Source organism: Danio rerio, chromosome 5 (genome assembly GCF_049306965.1).
Source record: "Danio rerio strain Tuebingen ecotype United States chromosome 5, GRCz12tu, whole genome shotgun sequence".
NCBI classification, from domain to species: Eukaryota; Metazoa; Chordata; class Actinopteri; order Cypriniformes; family Danionidae; genus Danio; species Danio rerio.
Genome location: NC_133180.1, coordinates 52,814,173 through 52,836,379, shown reverse-complemented (window position 1 = coordinate 52,836,379; position 22,207 = coordinate 52,814,173). Strand labels below are relative to the sequence as shown.

General features: G+C 35.2%; 1 protein-coding gene across 3 annotated transcripts in view; it reads right to left on the bottom strand.

Moving 5' to 3' along the window:
• The window catches only part of adgrv1 (adhesion G protein-coupled receptor V1), a 258,923-nt gene that overhangs the window by 165,381 nt on the left and 71,335 nt on the right, over window positions 1–22,207 (bottom strand). For 2 of the 3 annotated variants that reach the window (XM_009301753.5, XM_005165511.6), the window contains exons 18-26: window positions 21,136–21,262; window positions 20,058–20,275; window positions 16,926–17,666; window positions 11,156–11,529; window positions 6,201–6,377; window positions 2,814–2,994; window positions 2,545–2,738; window positions 1,044–1,173; window positions 781–864 (exon numbers count right to left, since the gene is read on the bottom strand). In XM_009301753.5, coding sequence (XP_009300028.1) covers window positions 781–864; window positions 1,044–1,173; window positions 2,545–2,738; window positions 2,814–2,994; window positions 6,201–6,377; window positions 11,156–11,529; window positions 16,926–17,666; window positions 20,058–20,275; window positions 21,136–21,262 — 2,226 coding nt within the window. 3 annotated transcript variants of the gene reach the window in all.

Genomic DNA, 22,207 nt, shown 5'->3' with positions numbered 1-22,207 from the left:
GGAAAGTGACTAAAATTCAACGTCTGATAGATGTCATAGTCGTAAATGTCCACACAACGCCAAGGTGTAACATGATTAGACATTGATATTTAATTAAGTTTAGGTTGATTTTAGATTGGACATTGACGTCAACCTGATTTTCATTTCCAAACAAAATCCAATGACATTGGGGTACGTTGGGGTACCACGTCAATATGAAGTCATGTTGACGTCCTGTGCCTGCACGGTTACCACCACTGCCCTTCCTAACACATAAAGTCTATTTGCTTTTCCCACGTTCCTCCTGGCATTGCCTTAGCACTATGCAAATAGCTTGGCAGAAATCAAGAGTCTGGGGGTCTGACTGTTATGGGCAGCTCTTAAACTTTACAGCTTTTAATCTAGGACCTACAAAATGAAGTTTGTGTAAGGGGTGACCTCAATTACGCAATAAATCAACAAAAGAAAGCAAAACAAAAAGAGCACAGTAAGTAGTGAATTAGCACTGGTTAAAAGAAGTTCTGCTGAAAAGCTCTGCCAAGGCCCAAATGACAGATAATGGGGCATGAAGTGCCTCAGAAATGCCCAAGGAGCGGCTATTAAAGCAGTAAGGAAATAGTAAAAACAAATAAAGCTCCTTTTGTCCAATCTGAAGGGAACTTTGACAATATTAAGAGTCACTTTGGTGTGATATAGTCAAGTTTATTATTTTTTTCCTTCACAGAATCCAGTCTAATCTGAACCATGGGAATGAGGTTAACTGTGAGAGGAAAAAAGGGCAAGCAAGTTTAAGAATCTTACCATGATGATAGTGAAAAGACGGAAGAAAGAAGTCAGTTTCACTCTCGCCACTTCCACTGCCTTCGCTCGCAAAATACGGATCCACTTTAAGCAGCACGCAGGATTCACACCAGAGATGACAGGAATCACACACAGTATATATTGAAATCACACACAATGTTCCATAATCATGCCTGGCACAGCATGAATGGAGCCCACAGGAGGTAATGCATGCAAGGAAAAAGGAAGGTAAAAATGACTGAAACACAATCTATTTTTCTTACCTCCTCCATTTGGATTGTACAGTTCCACTCTGAAGACTTTGTCCAACTCTGGAACTGAGTTGTCTATAATGGTCACGTTGATGTATTTGAATCTCTCGCCAGGCAAGAAATCCAGAAATCCCTCTGTGTCCTGTCAGATGATGAAAAGAAATTGTGCCATTTTAATATACAATGGAATTTCATTAGGGGGTACTGGTGATGGAAAAATCGATTTTGCTGAACTGTACATGACAGCAAAAACCAACAACTTGAACGTTATTATTCAAAAGTTTGGCGACTATAAGGTATTTTAATTTGTGAAAAGTCTATTATGCTCAGCAATGCTGCGTTTATTTGATGAAATACACAGTAAAGAGCGATATTAAATATGTCAGTCGTTATTACAATCAGACAAAATAATGTGTTCTCTTATTATATGTTAGAATGTAATTTCATTCTCTGATGGTAAAATCTAATTTTCAGCCATCATTAGTCCCATATTCAGTGTCATGTGTACACAAATTACAGAAATAAATCTAATATGCTAAGTTGCTCCTTGAGAAAGTTTCTCAAAATCGAAATCAGTTCTTCAATCAGTGTCAGTTTGGGAAACTGCAATACTCATTTAGTTCCATTCAGAATATATATATATATTATATATATATATATATATATATATATATATATATATATATATATATATATATATATATATATATATATATATATATATATATATATATATATATATCCATTTGCTCACTCTTTAGTGGTTCCAACTCCTGTAAACAGTATAAAATAAAATAAAGTAAAATAAAAAACACAATAAATTAAATAAAATTAAAAATAAAACACATTAAATTAAATAAAATTATAATAAAACATAACACAATAAATAAAATAAATAAAAATAAATAAAAAATACATGAAAAAAACACAATAAATTAAATAAACACAATAAACAAAATAAAATAAAACACAATCAATTAAATTAAATTAAATTAAATTAAATTAAATTAAATTAAATTAAATTAAATTAAATTAAATTAAATTAAATTAAATTAAAATCCATGTTTACTGTTACTCGACAAGGGATTTAATTACTTGGTTGGCTTCTCTAAATGTATAACTTACATTGTCATGAACTAATTTCTCAATATTCTTTAAGCAATATGCATGGATTTGAATACTCAGCACCATGTGATATTTCAGTTTTCTTTTTTTTTTATTATTCTGCAAAAATATCAACAATTCTGTGTTTTTCTGTCAATAAGGGATGCTGTTAAAATGGTTTAAAATCAGAGCATCCCATGGAAACCCATGCGCACACTGAGGACATGCAAAATTTAATATGGGACTGTTAACTTTACATACAGACAGTAGAACTTACATACAGTATTTAATCAAGTACATTAAAAGTAACCAAAATAAAATTACTCACAATTGAAAAAAAAATCCCTTTACTTTTTGATTTTAACTATGGTTTTAACTCTTTAAAGTGATATCCAGCTGCAGCTGATACCTCATAGTCCTCTGATCCAGCTGCTGTGAATGGAGATGTCCGATAGCCCACCATCACTCGTCCCAACAGCCCCTGTGCTCTGGCCACCAGCAGTCTGACCACACCAGCTTCCTCCTGAACAGTGACCCGAGCCTCTTCCAGAGCAGGTCTGATCATTCCCACAGGCACTGGAGTCGTCTGAAACTGCAGCAGGCCTGAAATCATAACAACAACCAGTCATTTAGCTGTATAAAAACTGAAAGCACATCTCTGAAAGTGCTATACTGTACCATATGGGTGGTCGCTGGCTTTGACAGTAATGTTGTTGACAGCTTTTTCTGGATCAATGCTGGCTCCACTGGTGGGAGTGGAACCTGGTTTGCCATCGCCTGATTTTGCAGACACCAGTCGAACCCGGAAGTGCTCATCAACTTCAGGAAGATCATCATTTACAACTAGCAGGTTTAAAACCTGTGAGACCAGAGACAGCAAATAAGTAGGTCACTGTGTTTCAGTCCTCTTTTAGACAAGCACTTGCAAATTAAATTGCGTTACACTTCATCAAGTGAATGAGGAAAGTGTACATAGACCCTCGATCCCTCAATTTTGACAGAGGGAGCAAGTACAGTATACAGTATATGTCCCAGAATGCAGTGCGATTATGTTGCCAAAACAGTATAGTTCCCAAGTACTTCAAGGGTTCAGATGTTCTGCTAGTAGTGGATACTTACTAACGTAATCAATGTTGGAGGGACGTTAGTAAGTGAAGGGCATAATAAATTGGACTATGAGCCTATGAGTGAGGTCACAGTCAGTTAAACAAAACCAAAGTATTAAACCTCCACTAGATGGAGCTGTAAATCAACTATTTGGCTGTAAACACAGCATTATAAATAAACAATAATTAAATAAACATTTTTTAAGAATAAACTATTGTTACTACATTCAAAAAAATGACATTTGTTGAAAGTACTTTTTTTTTTTAAACGAGCTGAAACAACCTAATTATTGAGTTTTTTGGGGGGGGACAACCTAATTGTTTAATGTTAAATCCACCTAAATTTGTAAAAACTTAATTCCTTCATATTGTCTCAACACAAATCGATTAACTTAACATAAGTGTTTTTACAATATTAACAGTGTTTTTCACTCTTTTGCCCCCCAAATATAGCCCACACTCTCCTCAAACTTATACTTCTCACAATCACTGCACTATTTAACATTTGCACATTTAAAAATTGCACAAATTCATTACATTAATTCATTTATTTGAACTGTACATACCTACTGCACATGGACATATGTAATTATGTACATACCCACTGTACATATACATTTGCAATTATGTTTATCTATCTGCACATTTCCGACTATTGATAGCAAACTGTACATATATTAATTTATTGTAAATCTCTGTTCATAGCTAATACAACCTGTATATAATGTTGATAGTACATCCATCTGTAAATATCACCATAGTTTTTCTATAACTACACTTTATAACTTATTCCTGTATCCTGCACTTGCTGCTATTGCACTGCTGGTTAGACCTAAACTGGATTTTGTTACCTCTTGTACATGTGTAATGACAATAAAGTTGAATCTAATCTATTTTTTTGTGAATTGAACATAGAATAATTAGGTTGTCCCAAAAAATTTGTGTTTATTCCAATAGTATCTGGATGCAGCCTTTATGGTGCAAGCTGAGACTGCATCACTTAGCGATGCAATGTCAGACACAATGCCCTCAAATGGAGCTAGTGACATCACTGTGATGGGTAGGGTTAAGGGTGGGGTTAGGTGAGCCCATTAAAAAGCGTTGGATGCAGCCCAGATTGCACTGCACCAGGTCTGCAGCCAGACCCCTCTCGTTGATTTGGCTTATTTTAAATAAGTCATTCGAACAAGTAGCAAAAGTAATGTTTTGAGAGTAGAAATACAGTACATTTTGAAAATGTCTGGCTCAGATTTAACTTGTATTTGATGCATTTGTGATTACATATTTTTACAGTGCCTATAGAAAATCATCATACGCCTTTGAAATAATTACTATATTTGTCATACAGCCTGAAATAAAATGCCATTCAAAATAACTTTTCCAGCCTTTGAATTGTTTTTAGCCTTCTCTTAACCTGTGCCTTACTACAACTTTATCTATATATTATCTATTATATTTAAGTCTTCTGAAAGCATGGTGTAATGTGAATAAAGGTATACATTTTCACAAGGTATGATGATTTTTAAGTCACTTGTATACAGGGGCGCCGCAAAGGTGTTTATGTGGGGGCGGGGGGTGTTGGGTGAATGATTCTAAGGGCCCATACATTTAGGGGGGCCCCAGAGACATTATTAAGGGCCCACGCCAATCCCTCCCTGACCGCCAACTTTTCCAGCACATGTTTTACGCAGCGGATGCCCTTAAAGCCGCAACCCATCACTGGGAAATACATACAAATTTATGTCATAGAAAAATATTAAATTATTATATTTGTAAAATAGCAAATTTCAAGAGAAACAAAAACATGTATAAAACTTTGTTGAAATTTTGCTGGTTGTACTTTCCTTCTCTTATATTTCACATCAATTTAAATGTAATGTCTTTATATTTCTGAAGATGTTTGCGGCCTGAATATTATTTTATTAAATGTATCTGTTTAACACATCTGTTTTGGTCGGATGAACCAAAATATATTACCCATATTCGCTGAGAAATTAATAAAAATATTTATTTTCAAAATGTTGTACTCAGTTATGCTGTGCACTGTATTTAATAAGTACAGTTATCTAGTGAAATCACTAAATAGGTTCAATAGGAATAGTTCACCAAACAATGAAAATGTACACATCATTTACTCCTCAAGATGTTTCAAATCTGTTACAGGTTCTTTCTTCTGTTGAATGCAAAATAAGATATTTTGAAGATTGTTGGATACCAATGGGGACTAGTTTCTTGGACATTCTTCAGTATATCTTCCATTGTGTTTAATGGAAGAAAGAAATTCAAATATGTTTGAACAAGTGGAGGATGAGTAAATGATGACAATTTTTATTTATTTATTTTTTTGGTGATATATCCTTTTAAATATTAAGTAACTGATTAACTGAATGAAAGGGCCACATGGTGGCTCAGTGGTTAGCACTGTTGGCTCACAGCAAAAAAGGTCGCTGGGTTGATTCCCGGCTGGGTAAGCTAGCATTTCTGTGTGGAGTTTGCATGTTCTCCCTGTGTTCAATTGGGTTTCCTCCTGATGCTTGGCTGTAGTGTAAGTGTGTGAATGTGCAAGTGTATGGGTGTTACCCAGTACTGGGTTGCAGCTGGAAGAGCATTCACTGTGTAAAACATATGCTGGATAAGTTGGCAGTTCATTCCACTGTGGCCACCCCTGATAAATAAAGAGACTAAGCCGAAGGACAGTGAATGAAAGAATTAAGTGAATGATAAAGCTACTATAAGTACTAGTATCTACAATCAAGTGCTGGTGCCTAATAAAAAAACTACTACTTGTGGCTGATGCACAGTATGTTTGGATCTTAATCGCAAAGTGAATTTGTTTCTGTATTTCACACTGTCATCACTTGAAGAGAAGTTGCTTAGTCATTTCACAGTAAATACTATATAATAGTGCAGTGGTCTTGTGGTCATGAATAATAACTGCTTGACAAGTTGATCCTGTTACCTCAGATAGCTGACCCGGCTGGAAGAGGATGAAGCCTGTAGCATTGGCAAAGTCTGAGGCATTTGACAAGTCTGCTGGTGAATCAAGCTGAGTGACGGTGTAGTTTACATAGACGTAGTCCAGAGCCCCACGTGTGCGCTCCACCACACAAGAGATCATAGAGCCCTCCTCAGCTATCTGATAAAAAAAGAATAAAGGTTATTCAAAGCCAAGTACAGTAGAATTACATTAACTCTAGGTCCTTTAAAAGCAACACACAAATACACACACACACACACACACACACAAAACAAACAAACTAAAAAAAATAAAAAATAAAAAAATAAAAACATAAATTGTACATTGTATTTGGGTTAAAAATATGAATAAATGAATAAATAAACAAACAAACTAACTAACAAACTAAATAAATAAATAAATATTGGTTATCACCATACCTCCAGAGTTCTATCAGAGATCTATCACATTAAGAATCACTAAATAAATAAATAAATAATATAAAAAATCCTAAATAAAAAATAAACAAATAAATAAATTGCATATGGTATAAAAATATAAACATATAAATAAATAAATAAATAAATAAATAAATAAATAAATAAATAAATAAATAAATAAATAAATAAATTGTATATGGTAAAATATAAACAAACAAACCAATAAATAAATACATTTTATATTGTTTATAAATATAAACAAATAACCCAACTAACCAACAAATTAATAAATGAATGAATAAATTGTATATGGTATAAAAATATAATAAATAAATAAATAAATAAATAAATAAATAAATAAATAAATAAATTATGATGATAATAATAAACTAGATGAACTCTACACATTTTTCATGTCAAAATTGAATAAAACAAAATATTGTAGAATAAAAATTTTTATATAGTCATACAAATTATGTATGAACATGCCCCTCTGTACAAATATTGGGAGTATAGATACTGTGTGTGAATATTAATAATACTGTGAAGTTCTTTGTATGCAAGTGTTACTGAAGTGGAGATTTATAAAGTATGGATTGATGGATTGAATGGAGGAAATGTATGGATAAGGATAAATATAGATGAATGGATGAATGGATGGATGGATGGGTGGATGAATGGATGGGTGGATGGATGGATGGATGGATGGGTGGATGGATGGATGGATAAATGGATGGATGATTGGATGGATGGATGGATGGATGGATTAATGCATTTTGGTAAATACATTTAAAAAATATATTTTAAAAAATCTTAGATTATGTCTTTAAATATATGCATTTTAATTGTAACCTACAGACACAAAGATTATTTTGAAACATATTATTTTGTATATTAAATATATTTTTTTTACATTAAGCTAAAAACAAAATACTTAATAAAAAGCCAAAAGCCCTACATATCAGTTCTGACTGTTGCATAAAAAAAAAAAATAACATAAAATAAAATACAAATATTTAACAACTGAACATTCATCCAGGTGAAATTCATCCAGTTGGTAATCATTTAGTTGTCATGAAGTTAAACACCACTTAACAGTTACATGATCATTTACCACAGTGCAAGACTTAGCAGTTCACTTAACGAGCTACATGGAAAGGTTAGTTGCTAAATGTTTACTCATTATTCTGTGTAGTCACATTTCTTGTTCATAAGAGAAAGCACATGGCACCATGTCTCTTGTGTCACGAGTTGACAGGTCTTGCTCTGAAGGAATTCACTGACCATCTGTCTCATTAATCGAGCTAGCTATTGGAGATGCCACGCATCCAATCTACCCGAAGAGAAGAATGCACTATGCGCCATCCATCCAGGCGTGAAGACACATTATCTATACATGAAGACATGCTCTCGCAATTAGGGGTCAGGTTACGTGCCTTCAGGAGGGAGGACAACCAAACACTGAGAGAGAAGCACCTTGGGTAATTAATCAAATAATACTGTTACTGAGTTAACTCTTAATTGTGTTGGTCAGAAGGCTATCTGTGAAGAAACACTACAGGTTTCTCACTGGAGAATGCCATTGCGGTTGTCTGTGTTTTTCATAATTTCTTTTTTTATTCATACATTTTTGGATAGATATTTATTTGCATTGAAATTACAATGGGTTGAATGATAACATGAGCTTTTTTTTCACAGACCAAAATAGTTAAAATAAAATAAATATAAAACATAGTAAGACGACTGAATGACCACATCTTACTTTTACTTAAATGCCAGCCAGATCAGTGCAGGTTGTATTACTCAAATCCAACTAAATAAGTAAATAAATAAATACACGTGTAATTATATAAAATAAAATAGTAAGTAAATTCAAGTAACATAGTATATAGAACTCTACAATGTTTAAGAAAAGGCATATTTATATCACAATGAAAAATCTAATAAATGAAATAATGAATGAATAAATGAATGAGAAAATTGATGAATGAATGAATAAATCTTAACTAATTTATATTAATAAATAAAAATGTATGAATTAATAAATGAATGAATATTTAAGAACAAGGTCTTAAATACAGTGTCTTAAAGTATTATATTATAATATATTTATTATATTATATTATATTATATTATATTATATTATATTATATTATATTATATTATATTATATTATATTATATTATATTATATTATATTATTTTATATTATATTATATTATATTATATAATATTATATTATATTATATTATATTATTTAAAGGGCAGGCGAGGCAGTGGCGCAGTAGGCAGTGATGTCGCCTCACAGCAAGAAGGTCGCTGGTTCGAACCTCGGCTCAGTTGGTGTTTCTGTGTGGATGTTGCATGTTCTCCCTGCCTTTGCGTGGGTTTCCTCCAGGTGCTTCAGTTTCCCCCACAGTCTAAAGACATGCGGTACAGGTGAATTGGGTAGGCTAACTTTTTTCCACCAGTAGGCTAACTTTTTTCCCCGCCTACCATTTCGGCTGCGTCAGGCAACAGACAGACTTAAAAGGAAGATCTCACGTAGCGTTTGTGAGATATACTACAGTGAGAACTTTACCAATGAGTATTTGTTGTGCAGTTGCATTGATTAGTCACACACAATATTGTTACAAAGTTCATGCGCACACACACACAGATACACACGCACACACACACCGCAGCAGACACAAAGAGACAGACAAACAGAGTGTCCTTAGCTTTGCATTGTTTTTGCACGCATATGTGACAGGATATCGCTTAATCTCCACTGCTGTGTGGATATCTGTTATGTTAATGTACAAAATAAACCTGATTTAACGTCCACAAACGGGGATTGAAGCGTCTTCTTTTATAATTGTTTTGACACGGGGCTGTGCTGATGAAGTAAAGCTGAAGTAAATCGCTTTACTTCATTACAAAGTGCACTGTTTTAAAACATTTTAAACATGTGAAACTTACTCTTGATCACATTTGATGATGATTGATGATCCTAGAGAACTGAACAGACCTTTTATTCCCAGTTGCTTTGTGCACGTCTGGTCTTGTTGACATGATTATACATGTGACTGAAGGGACAAGTTAATGCACGCAGCTGTCAATCAATTCGGTAGGCAGGGGGACTGCACTTCTACGTCAAGTTGCGGTCGATCTAAAAACAGTTCCAATTTGTCCATCATTTTTATGTTGTTAAATTGAAAAAAAAAGGACTGGGTGTGTTTATATCACCCTAATATGACGGCCTATACACTATATCTACACATATGTCTGTCCAAACAGCTTGAAAAGTAAATTTTTCATCATAGGTGCCCTTTAAAGTTTGATACCCAGTGGTTGAACAAGGTATTGCACGGCTAAATCAAAACGTGAATGTGCCTGACTATCGAGCCTAAATGCTGATTTAAGGCTTATTTAAATCGTGCTCTAAATAAAAGTAGTGACGTGATAGTAGGAATATTGTAAAAAGGAGTTTTGTCCTAACCAATACCTGGAATTTATATTTTAGAAACAGTGTCTATTTTTTTTGCAGCTGAACAACAGAAAACGTGATGACATGATCATCTCAGCCACACCTCGTGTGCTTTTTTTGGTGTTAAATGCTAATAATGTAAGTTTGAATGCCATTTTACATGGCATTTATTGAATACTACTGAAAGCAGCAGCAGGTCAGATCATTCTCCTCAGATCTTGAAAATAAAATAAACCATTTGAAATTTAACTTTAGAACTGTGACTTGTTGCAAGCCAACACATATCAGTAATTCACCATGTACATTTAATAATGCTAAAAAGGTTTAATATGTATTAATTAGATTATAAGCATTACAATTTTGCTGGAGTGCAGTGAGTGCACTATTCTGTGGTTCTGAATGGCTGTATTTACATTTCTGATGTACATTTTGTTTGGTCCAAACAGCCAAGTTGCTTACCACTGCAAATTCTATCATGTAGCGTGTTGTTAGGACACAGGGTTACAATGTAACCTGCTCACCTAATGTTTACATTCATATTATTTATATTGTTTGCTAATTAATAACCTCATGTGGAAGTCTGAATCTGCATCTCATTTCGGAGTCTGCTACTGTCCACCTGAGGTCGCATTTCAGTCATGAACGCATGCTTTAGCAGAGCCTTTCTGAATGGATGAATGAATGAATGAATGAATGAATGAATGAATGAATGAATGAATGAATGAATGAATGAATGAATGAATGAATGAATGAATGGAATGCGCTGTTTTCCACCAAGGCAACCCGCATGCTAAAATATAATTGGCTAAAGTGGCAATGGGCGGGTTAAAGGTACCAAAACAAAGACAGCCGTTTCAGCACGTAACACACATTTTAAAGCAAAATATCTGACTTCAGCATCGTTTTTCAGATGAGCAATGTTCACTAAGCATGTTTCTTTAATATCTGCAAATGCATTATGGTATTTTTATGCTTTAGAAGAGTCAAAAACATACATACAGCACCTTTAAATTAGTTTGTTAATGGTATGAAAAAATAAATTGCACCTACATCTGGTATACAAGCACCGGTGAAGCTGAAAAGTCCATTGGCATTATCGCTCTTCATGACCTTCAGAATGGCAGTAGGTCTGGGCATTGGCAGACGGGCTCCACCTTGAACTGCCACTAGCTGCAGGTAAAACACCTCCTCACCCTCTGCCTCCTGATCATCCCGCACCTCCACCAAAAACGACTTCTCCTTCTCCTCCTGCCTGTACGTCAGGTATCCTGACACGTTGTGGAGGTCAGTTTTGGCTGGTTGGTTGTGAAGCTCATGAATCTGAGAGCGGTTGAGGCAGCTGGAGTACAGCCGGACATCCTGCAGCAAACCAGTGAAACGCTGTTCACCATCTGGGTTGGAACCGATCCTAATAGGTGCAGCATCTGTGTGGAGGAAGTTAAATGGAAGGCATTAGATTGGGTGGTGCGAGTTTGCGGGTTTATGGGTATCTGGGTTTGTGAACTCAGTGGTTGCATTTTTAAAGTCTGCACGAACCAGAAGCTGTGACCCTTTTTTTTATCATGATGCAGTTCCTTGAGAGATGTAATATTAAATGAGAAAAAAGTAGGTGTGACTTGTCTTTTTCATTTATTTATTTATTTTTTTCTACTGCAAGCTGATTTGATTTGGTTTGATTTTTTTTTATTTTGAATAAAAACATCACACATAAAAAATTTTTAACAAAAAAATACATTTCAACATGGTCGAAATGGAGCAGGATGAAGCACAAGCTTATTATTTTCCCACACCATTACCACACACATCATTCATCAATTACTTAAACTTATTTCTTCTTTTACATATTTCTTCTTTTTACATAAGACATATTTTATCCTATTGACATCTTTGACATATTATACATTTAATTCCATTTGTACATTTACATTTTATAACACATTTACATTTGGGTTATTTTATAACCCAGAAAATACACAGTATTGCAACAGCAATTAATTGAAATGTCATCATACCTTTCTCATTTATTATTTTTCAATCAATTAATATTACAATCAATAATATATATTCATACAACGTTTTAATTGATTAATAGCCTGATATTGTTAGGAATCTGTTCTAGACTGTTCCATCATTTCACACCACATACATACATACACATTTTTTTTTAAGTTGTCTTTGTTTTCAACCTCTAAACATTTTCTTAGTCTCTCAGATTATACCCCCTTGCCTTTGTTCAAAAAACTTTAGTATGTATTTTGGAAGTATTCTATTACTTTTTTTTAAAACATAAATAGTGCTGTTTTAAATTTCAAGAGTTCCCACTTAGATATGCTTAACATTTAAAGCAGATTTGGCATGCTGTCCTGGGAGAGAACCCTGAGCTCTGAGATATTTGAGCCCAGGGCTCCTGCCCGGTCAATAAGCATATCGGGGGAACTGAGATCAGGTAGGTCTCGATGGCTACCCCTTTTAGAAAAGGGGTAAAAGGAGGAGATGGGGTAGAAGGGGGGATTCTTCCAAAACGAAGATAGAGCAGAAGGGAGAAAATGATCCATTTAAAGTAAACTATGATCACTCTGATTGGATTATTACTGATTACAGATGAGCGGCCAGTCGTGCTTTATCATATTACATGCTCCTCTCGAAATTAGTTCATAAAACTTCACTTAACCAAATCGCTGAACTTAAGTATCTTCAATTTTAAAAAATAAAGGATTTGTATGCTTCAAATACCCCACATTTCCAAGTCTAATTACGTTTTTCTACATTGTACATAAGGATCGTAAGTTAGATTTATATGTATTTTCCCAAATTTCAACACAATAACTCATATGTGGCAACATGAGGGTGTTATATAACGCATACAATGATTTATTGTCCAGGATAAATCTTGCTTTATCCACTATTGCTACAGTTTTTATTAATTTTGATATCACATTATTTATTTGTGGTTTCCAACTAATTTTATGATCCAATACAACACCAAGAAACTTAATTGAATATAATATTTTTATTACTTCATTATCAAATTTTAATCTATATTATAACTACTTTTTAATTTCCCAAATAAAATAACCTTTGTTTTACTTATATTAAATGATAATTTGTTTATGTCAAACCACAATTTTAATGTATTAATTTGTGTTTAAATCAACTCTATAAGTTTTGAAAAATTATCCCTAGAACAAAAGCTACTTGTATCATCCGCAATTAAAATAAACTTAAACTCTGATATCTTACACATATCATTAATGTAAATTATAAACAATATTGGACCTAAAACTGATCCTTGTGGTATGCCACAGTTTGCATTAAGATATGAGGATTTATGGTTGCCACTTTCCACAAACTCTTCCTATTTTTGTAATGACTGCTTATCCAATAAAATTGGATTGGATGTAATAAAATAGGCATTTTATTCAGAAAGATCAGGAAATGGCCCAGGTAGCAAATAATTCTGGCCCAGATTTGGCATAAAGCTGGCACAGCAGGCGTTTGTCTGGCACTGTAATACAGCACTTGGGCCAAACATGGCCTGGGTTTAACAGAGGTGGTACCGTCTTTAAGGCGGCACATAAGACTTGAGCCAGACATTAAATGCAGTATTTGGCTGCATATATATATATATATATATATATATATATATATATATATATATATATATATATATATATATATTTACTTGTGGGCCATGTAAGTTTGGCCTATCTTACCCACTTTTAAAATACATTTAAATTATTTTTGAGTAAAAAGAAAAACATTTTACCAATCGTGCAGTCATGACACACCAACATATCTGGGCCCAGTTCAGGCCCAGTTATAGGTTATTAACTTGGCTCAGACTTGGCCCAGATATGGTCCATGTATAGCCCTTGTATGGAGGCCAGACTTGGTCCTATCATGTACCGTAATTCACTGTGGCATGTGGGCCAAGCAAAAGCTGAATGTGTGGGCCAGATCTGGGCCAGAAAAAATTTGCTATGTGGGGGGTTTTGGGAGAGTCGTCATAACCTAACAGACAACCCCTTTTTACCATTTCTAATTGTTGCACTGTCAAAACTGACAAATGGAGGGGCATGGTTAAGCATGTTGAGGAAATATACAATAAACATATTAAGTTTATACAATCTAAACAAAATCAAGTTACTTCCTACTTAATCTATATTTCAGGATTTAAAAACATACAGAAGCTCGCAGACTCATATAATGTAGTGACACATTCATCTATTCCTATCACCAATCACATGGTCCTCATAATGGGCTGACATAACCTGTCATAAAACAGTTCAGCTAGTAAGAAGAAACTCTTTCTAGGATGTGACAGTGGTGAAACTGGAATAAAAAGGCTAGAGTTCATCCTGATTGGTTACACCAGCTTAAAGTTGTAACGTCCTGACCACCAGAGAGACATTCAAAGGCACACAACTGTACAAATTGAGGAAATACGCTTCACGGAGCCCAGACAAGAACATTCAACAAAGGCCGTAATCACCAGTCAAGCTAACAGTCAGAAACAATCTCAAGAGATCCTTGCATTTTATGTGTACATTCATTCACTTGACTGGAGATTCATTAAGAGATGTCAAGAAAGTTTTAGTGGGGGCTCTATTGTTTTCAGATAGAGAGACAGTTTGCCGGCTGTCTTTATCTGCTGCTAACAATGTCCAGCAGCGGCCCAGGGATGGCTCACGCGTTATTCCTGTGAAACGTTAAACAATGGCATAGTCTAGCACAACAGGTTCTGAGCAGATATGGGCCACAAGAGTGAGTAGGAAACACATTTCAGTGCTTGACCAACATAAGCATGAGGAATTTCTCTTTAAGAGGAGAGCTGAATGAGAGGAATATGGTAGATTGTGGTTTCCTAGTTTGTAATGAAGTTGTTTGCTATGGAAAATGAAGAAGGTTGAAATAAGAGATGTACGGTATAATAAAGATTAAAATTTTAATAAATGATAATAAATGAATTATAACTAATATCATTTTTAGTTATCATAAGTGTTTTAATTAATTTTGGACAGCTTTTACAGATAACTATAATACTGATAAACTTATAATTATACTGTAATATCACTGTTCATATAATGAACAACTTCATTCATTCATTCATTCATTCATTTTCCTTCAGCCTAGACCCTTATTTATCAGGGGTCGCCACAGTGGAATAAACCGCCAACTATTCCAGCATATGTTTTTTACGCAGCAGATACCCAGCAACCCACTCAAAACATTTATTCACATTTACACACTCATTCACACACACTCTCATACACTACGGACAATTTAGTTTTTTTTTTTTTTAATTTACCTATAGCCTACATCTTTGGACTGTGAGGGAAACCGAAGCACCTGGAGGAAACCCATACAAACACAGGGAGAATATGCAAACTCCACACATAAATGCCAACTGGCCCAGCTGTCAAATCAACAATGTTCTTGTTGTGTGGCGACAGTGCTAACCACTTAGCCACCCTGCTGCCCAAATAAACAACTTATATAGTAAAAATTACACAGTTGTGTACGCATGGAAATCACATACTAAATTGTGATTACGTCACACGTTATTTTAATTTCTGTTTAATTTATATGAATATAACTCACAAATAACAATCACAGTCCAAATTTTCAGTTATCTAAAATTAATAAAGAAATCACTTTATTATAATTATTAATATTAGTAGTAGCAGCGTTGGGTAATTTACTTAGTAAGTGATTACAAATTACTGACTACTGCTGGAAAATTGTAATCTGATTACATTACTAATTACTTAATGTAAAAAAAAAAAGTAATCAGATCACTAATTTCTTTACTTTGAAGTTACTTTTAAATAATATAAAATATACCTATAATAAACACAAAATAAACTGCAGCTCTTTAGTTATTCAATATTCATCGAGAAACATTACAATGGGTTGATGACAGCAGCTTGAAAAGACTTAGTTCACCCAAAACACCCAAAATTCTCTCATCATTCACTTGTTCCAAACCTGTTTGTTTTTTTTAACACAAATAAAGACATGGAGAAAACTGGATACCTGTAACTATTGACATACATAGTATGCAAAAGCACTGCAGTGTTTGGGTGTTCTGTGCTTGTCTGAGGTAGTTAGTCTATCAGAATGTGTGTATTCCAAACAAAGCATGAAGCTGATCGGTCAGTTCTTGTCGTATGACTCGCGGTTTCAACTGATGCACGGAAAATATGTCTCCATTGCACCTCCAATGTGCCTACCATTAGAAAAGTTTCTCTTAACATCAAGAAAATACCTTCACTGCTGATCCTGGACAAAAATAGCAGTTTCAGCTCAAAACACACATCATATTATTTATTATACATGCATCAGATAAACAGCACAGTGACAGTACCGTGAAAAAACCAAACTAATACTAAAAAGTAGGGGGAATGGGGGGTGGGGGTAGAGGGTCAATATGGAAGGGCAAGAGATACTGTATATCCAAGAGAATAAAAGGCCATGTACACTGCACTGGTTGAGCCCAATCTGTGCACATGCCTGGCGAGTTGGACACATCTTTTATTACCAGTTGCTTTGCACATGCCATGTCTTGTAATTGATTATACACGTTACTACGGTAACATGTATATACACGGCTGTAAATCAATTTAGTGAATGTCACATTGCGGTGGGCCTCAAAATGGGAAGAATTTGGATCCTATTTTAACGTCAAGAAATCTCTTCAATTTGATTGTGAACACACTATACCTACACACAGTTCTGTCCAAGCAGCTTACAAAAGATGATTTTCATCATAGGTGCTCTTTAAATAACTTTAATAAATACAAGTCAATAGTGCACTCACCATTTACAATGGCTTCTCCTTTCAGACTCTTTATTCCTCCAGGTATTGGGCTCCCATCCAGATAAAACTCAATAATTCCATCTTCCACAGCGATGATGAAATGAACCCATGCATCTTCCACAAATTTATTAGCAGTAGCTCGTGCCACCTGTGTGCTGTTAGATCCAATGGTTGTGTAATGAAGCATTGTAGTAACATGGGAGTCGTTGGTCTGAACCTGAACTCCATAATAGACAGTTCCATTGCCATTGCCTTTAGAAACAACAAAGCCATCTGTATTGGGCTTGGGCTTCAGCCAGACAGACAGAGTGAAGTTAGCCAGGATCTGTGGGACCTGCAGAGTGGTTACTGCACTGATGGATCCGTAAGCTCCAGGACGTCCAGAGAAGAAGAGGGCATCAGTTCCAGCATGCCGTCTCCTAGAATGAGGTTGGAGCTCAACAGCTGAAGGAAATGAGGCCATCAAAATCAGGTCCTCCATGGGTGGTAGACCACAAGGAAAAGCTCCCGACAGGATTTCCCAGGCCACACGAACATCTCCGAAGGTGCCCTGCTGGCGAAGTATAGTCAGAGATGTGACACTTGTCATGTCGTTAACTGATAAGACGTCTTCTGCAACTTCTCGCTCCAGACTGTCTGGAGCAATCGCGAAAACTCCAAACGGGTCGTCATTAAAGGGGATGAGAACGGATGCATTGAGGTCTCTGTTAGCCAGTTTGCCACCTTCGCCAGGAAAGCCACCTAGAAAAAAAAAAAAAAAAACACTGGTGTGGTCACATTGTAACTGATGTACCTTTGGCGTAGTTTTGCACTTACTAACTAAACTCAAGTGGATTTTTCACTTTCTGTCATGATCCATCTGCTGTTGAAATATGACTATTTGGCAGGACTGCACTCTAAACAGTGATGGGCTTTCATAACTCAACTCAATTCAACTCAAATATGGACAAACACACCATTGCAATTTCTTTTTCAAATAATTCCAATTACATTTTTAACCCAACTGTTGGGTTTGCCATGTTGACCCAATGTTGGCTTACAATCATCAGATCATTTAGATCATTTAACAGCCTATAACCATGCTTTGCTGCCTACTATCTGGTCTACTGATACTTACTAGTTGGTTTAAATAATTATGTTTGGTGTAAAGAGGACCTTTTATGTTCAGAGAGCATTTGATTGGACAAATTCATGTGCAGTGCAAAATGAGTCATCAATATTTTTTGTTCCTTTTTCTACAAAATATACACTGTTACACTAGTGTATAGACTAGCACAGATGTTTTCTTGTTGTTGTTGTTGTTGTTTGTTTTTTTGTTTTTTTGGACGAGAGGGTCCGGATTGTTTAATAAATCATCTACATCACTGGCCACCAGTCTCAGTCCTGGAGGGCCAGTGTCCCTGCAGAGTTTAGTTTCAACTTGCCTCAACACACCTGTCAGGAAGTTTCAAGTATTCTTAGTAAAAGCTTGACTAGCTTGTTCAGGTGTATTTGTTTAGGGGTTGGAGATAAATTTTGCAGGCCACCAGGTCTCCAGGAATAAGTTTGGTGACCCCTGATATTATAACAATTTATACGATTATATCTTTGTTATTCAATTAACTGATTACAATCAATTTAAATAATAAACACAAAATACATAAACAAGGCAACATAAAAAGACAAGTATGGGCATGAGAGTGGTTAATCTTTTGTAATCCAAATGCCTAAAAATCAAACTTAACCAGGCATTTCGACATTTAAAATTTGCCACAGGTTTCCCATGAGAGTTGGGTTTAGGGACAGGGCCAGTAAAAGCAGGCCATTCAAATGTTATCACTCGACTAAATGGGCATTATCAGTGGTTGTCAGCTGATAGATATGGGCCAGTAGGGGTCTTCCATGCTCACAAGGCTGTTACTGTCCAACCACAAGGTTAATCAGCTATACTATATATATATATATATATATATATATATATATATATATATATATATATATATATATATATATAGCTGATTAACCTTGTGGTTTCATGTCATTCATCCATTTTCTTGTCGGCTTAGTTCCTTTATTAATCTGGGGTCGGCAGAGCGGAATGAACTGCCAACTTATCCAGCAAGTTTTTACGCAGCGGATGCCCTTCCAGCCACAACCCATCTCTGCGAAACATCCACACACATTCACACACACACACTCATACACTACGGACAATTTAGCCTACCCAATTCACTTGTACCGCATGTCTTTGGACTTTGGGGGAAACCGGAGCACCCGGAAGAAACCCACACGAACACAGGGAGAACATGCAAACTCCACACAAAAACCCCAACTGAGCCGAGGCTAGAACCAGCAACCCAATGACCTTCTTGCTGTGAGGCAACAGCACTACCTACTGTGTCACTGCTTCGCCCCATATTTATATATATATATATATATATATATATATATATATATATATATATATATATATATATATATATATATATATATATATATATATATATATATATATATATATATATATATATATAATGAGCATAATTTCTATTAATTTTTTTTTCCTATTAATTGTGTTTCATTAACATTTACCACTACCCAAACCCTAAACCCAACCGTCACAGTAATGTAAAAACAAATATAGATCTGGACTCTTCTTAGTATAGCTGATTATCTATGAGGATAGATGATAACAGCCTTCTGAGTCTACCAGAACTGATAACATTCAAAGTGGATGCTATAATCAGCAGTTTTTACAGTATAAAACACATTACGCCTACGGAGTGTCCCTGTAAACCAATGGTCTCAAACTCAATTCCTGAAGAGCAGCTGTGCACAGCTGTGCACAGTTTAGCTCCAACTAGCACCAACACATACCTGCCTAATAGTTTCTAATAGTCATGAACACCTTGATTAGTTGGATCAGGTGTTTTTAATTAGGGTTAGAGATTAATTAGGGTTTTAATTAACTATGCAAAGCTGCAGTCCTCCAGGAATTTGGAACCCTATACTGTAAACCATGTATAAAAGTGTGTAAACCACAAAAACCTGTGAACGGGTATAAAAACGAAACAATATTAGCCAAAATGTAAGGAATCGATTTAAACAACTGAATATGTTTAAATGAGATGAATAAAATGATTTACTCTTTACCTGAGACGTTCATAAGTCTGAGCTCATAAAACTCATTGAACTCTGGGAGCTTGTCTGAGATGGCTTCAAGAACAATGGGTTTTGTCTTCTCCCCTGTGCGAAATGTTATAAATCCAGACGTGTTCACAAATTCTTGATAGGGCTCAAGTGGGGTGTCATTGGCAAACAGCTGCCAGTATATTGTGACATTGCCAAAATGTCCTCTGTCTCGAAGAACACTGGAGACAAAATGATGAAAAAATAATTGATGAAACATAGAAGATTAACATTGATTTTGTACTATTAAAAGACTATTATTTGTACTATTAAAAAAGTGTGGATTTATTTAAATCAAAATCAATCCATGATATGAAATCTGGTTTAACCAACCCAGGCTTATTGTGAAAACGTAGTCCCATGGATGTTTCTGGAGACCGCGAAATACATCCCGGGTGGTACGTATTTTTGCAGTTTTTGTTTTTATGAATCCGCGAGAGCCCACTGTGTGCTCTTTTTAACATGTCAAATGTCTCTCGTTCGTGCCCACGCTGTTTTCACATGAACCCACCAGAGGCTGCTATTGACCGACTGAATGATTGACTGGGCGACCAGCCAATCGACTGATCCACCCTCCTCCTTCCCTAAACCCAACAAATTTTACCGATTTACCCGCCCGCCTGCTTACTTCAAAAGCCATCCAGAAAAAGAATAGCCCTCGTCTGATTTTTACCACGTTTTCGGATTTTACCTCATTCTCACCCTGTTGTTCACCCGTTCGTTGTATGTTTTTGGATTCTGTTTTTGTTTTACCTAATTTCTGGAACCGCTCTTCCCTGGACTCAAACCCGGTCATCGTCGTGGTCACGTACACGAGCTAACTGGACAAACTGGACAAACTGGTTGCGGCGGAAAAGCCCTCCACACGAAGGTAAGTGGTCAGCCGGTAAGAACCAAAAAGAACGGTTTCATATACTACCCTATAGCGTTCGCTTACAAAAATGTCATTTGCAGTCTCCAGAAACGTCCACGGGACTACACTTTCAGAATGAGCCTGTGCTGGGTTTAGCAGTATATTAGAGATAGAGAATTGGAGACTCACTAAAAGTTATTGGTTTTTCCCTCCTCCACTGGTTTTTGAGCTGAATCCAGAGAGAAAATGCCATTGGCATCATCATTGGCTTCAATCACCACTGTAGCAGTAATTTGACCATAAACCACTGCATCACCTAAAAGATACATATAGAAACACACATTTCAACACTGCTTTTGGGAACCGTATCACTTGCACAATAATTATACATTCATTGACAGAGTTAAAGACAACTTTTGTGTTTTAACCTGTAGCCTGGCATCAGTAATGCCTTGTTTGAATTGCCTTATTTCTGCTCTTTTTGCTGTTTGGCTGAGCACCCATTTAGAGTGATGTGCATGCTTTTGTGCAGTTTTTCATCAATGGTGTTTGCACAAAATGAATAATGAAAAAAATACATTCAATCTTTGGCACATTCTGTTCAGTTGATGCTTTGTCTGCTACTGTGTGTGCTTGAAACTAAAGGTAATCGCACACTGAATCCAAAATTTTCATCCATAATTTTCAGACATTAAAAAAATACATTTTTATTATTAAAAAATATGTTATTATTATTTTATTTTATTTAGTATATTTGTTTTATTCAAATGCACCAAAAATGTAAATATATTTACAGAGAAATGGATAAAAAAGTTCATATTCAAAATGGGGTGTACTCATTTATGCTGAGCACTGTATATTCAAAGAAGAGGAGATCACACCAGAGTCATAAAGAGTCGTATACAAAGCCTTAAATGTAAGTTTCAGAATTTTTCAACCCCAAAACAGGGAATAATTTATATTCCTTGATGAATAGAGTATGAGTTTCTAACAAAAAATGCTGACCCAACCAACTATATCTAACAAAAAATATCTGCAATATTCATGATCAAGCTTAATACAAAATAATAATTATTAGTATTAAAAACTTGCATTTACAAAATACAAAACATTGCAAACCTTGACAAACAAGCAAGCAGTTGTTCCAGAGAAATTCATAATGAAGCATGCAAATATTTTGTCCCAAATCCCTTTCAAATTTCTCATTAGCAAATGCTTGTGCTTTCAATTCGAGGCACCACATTTGTTTAACATTCACACA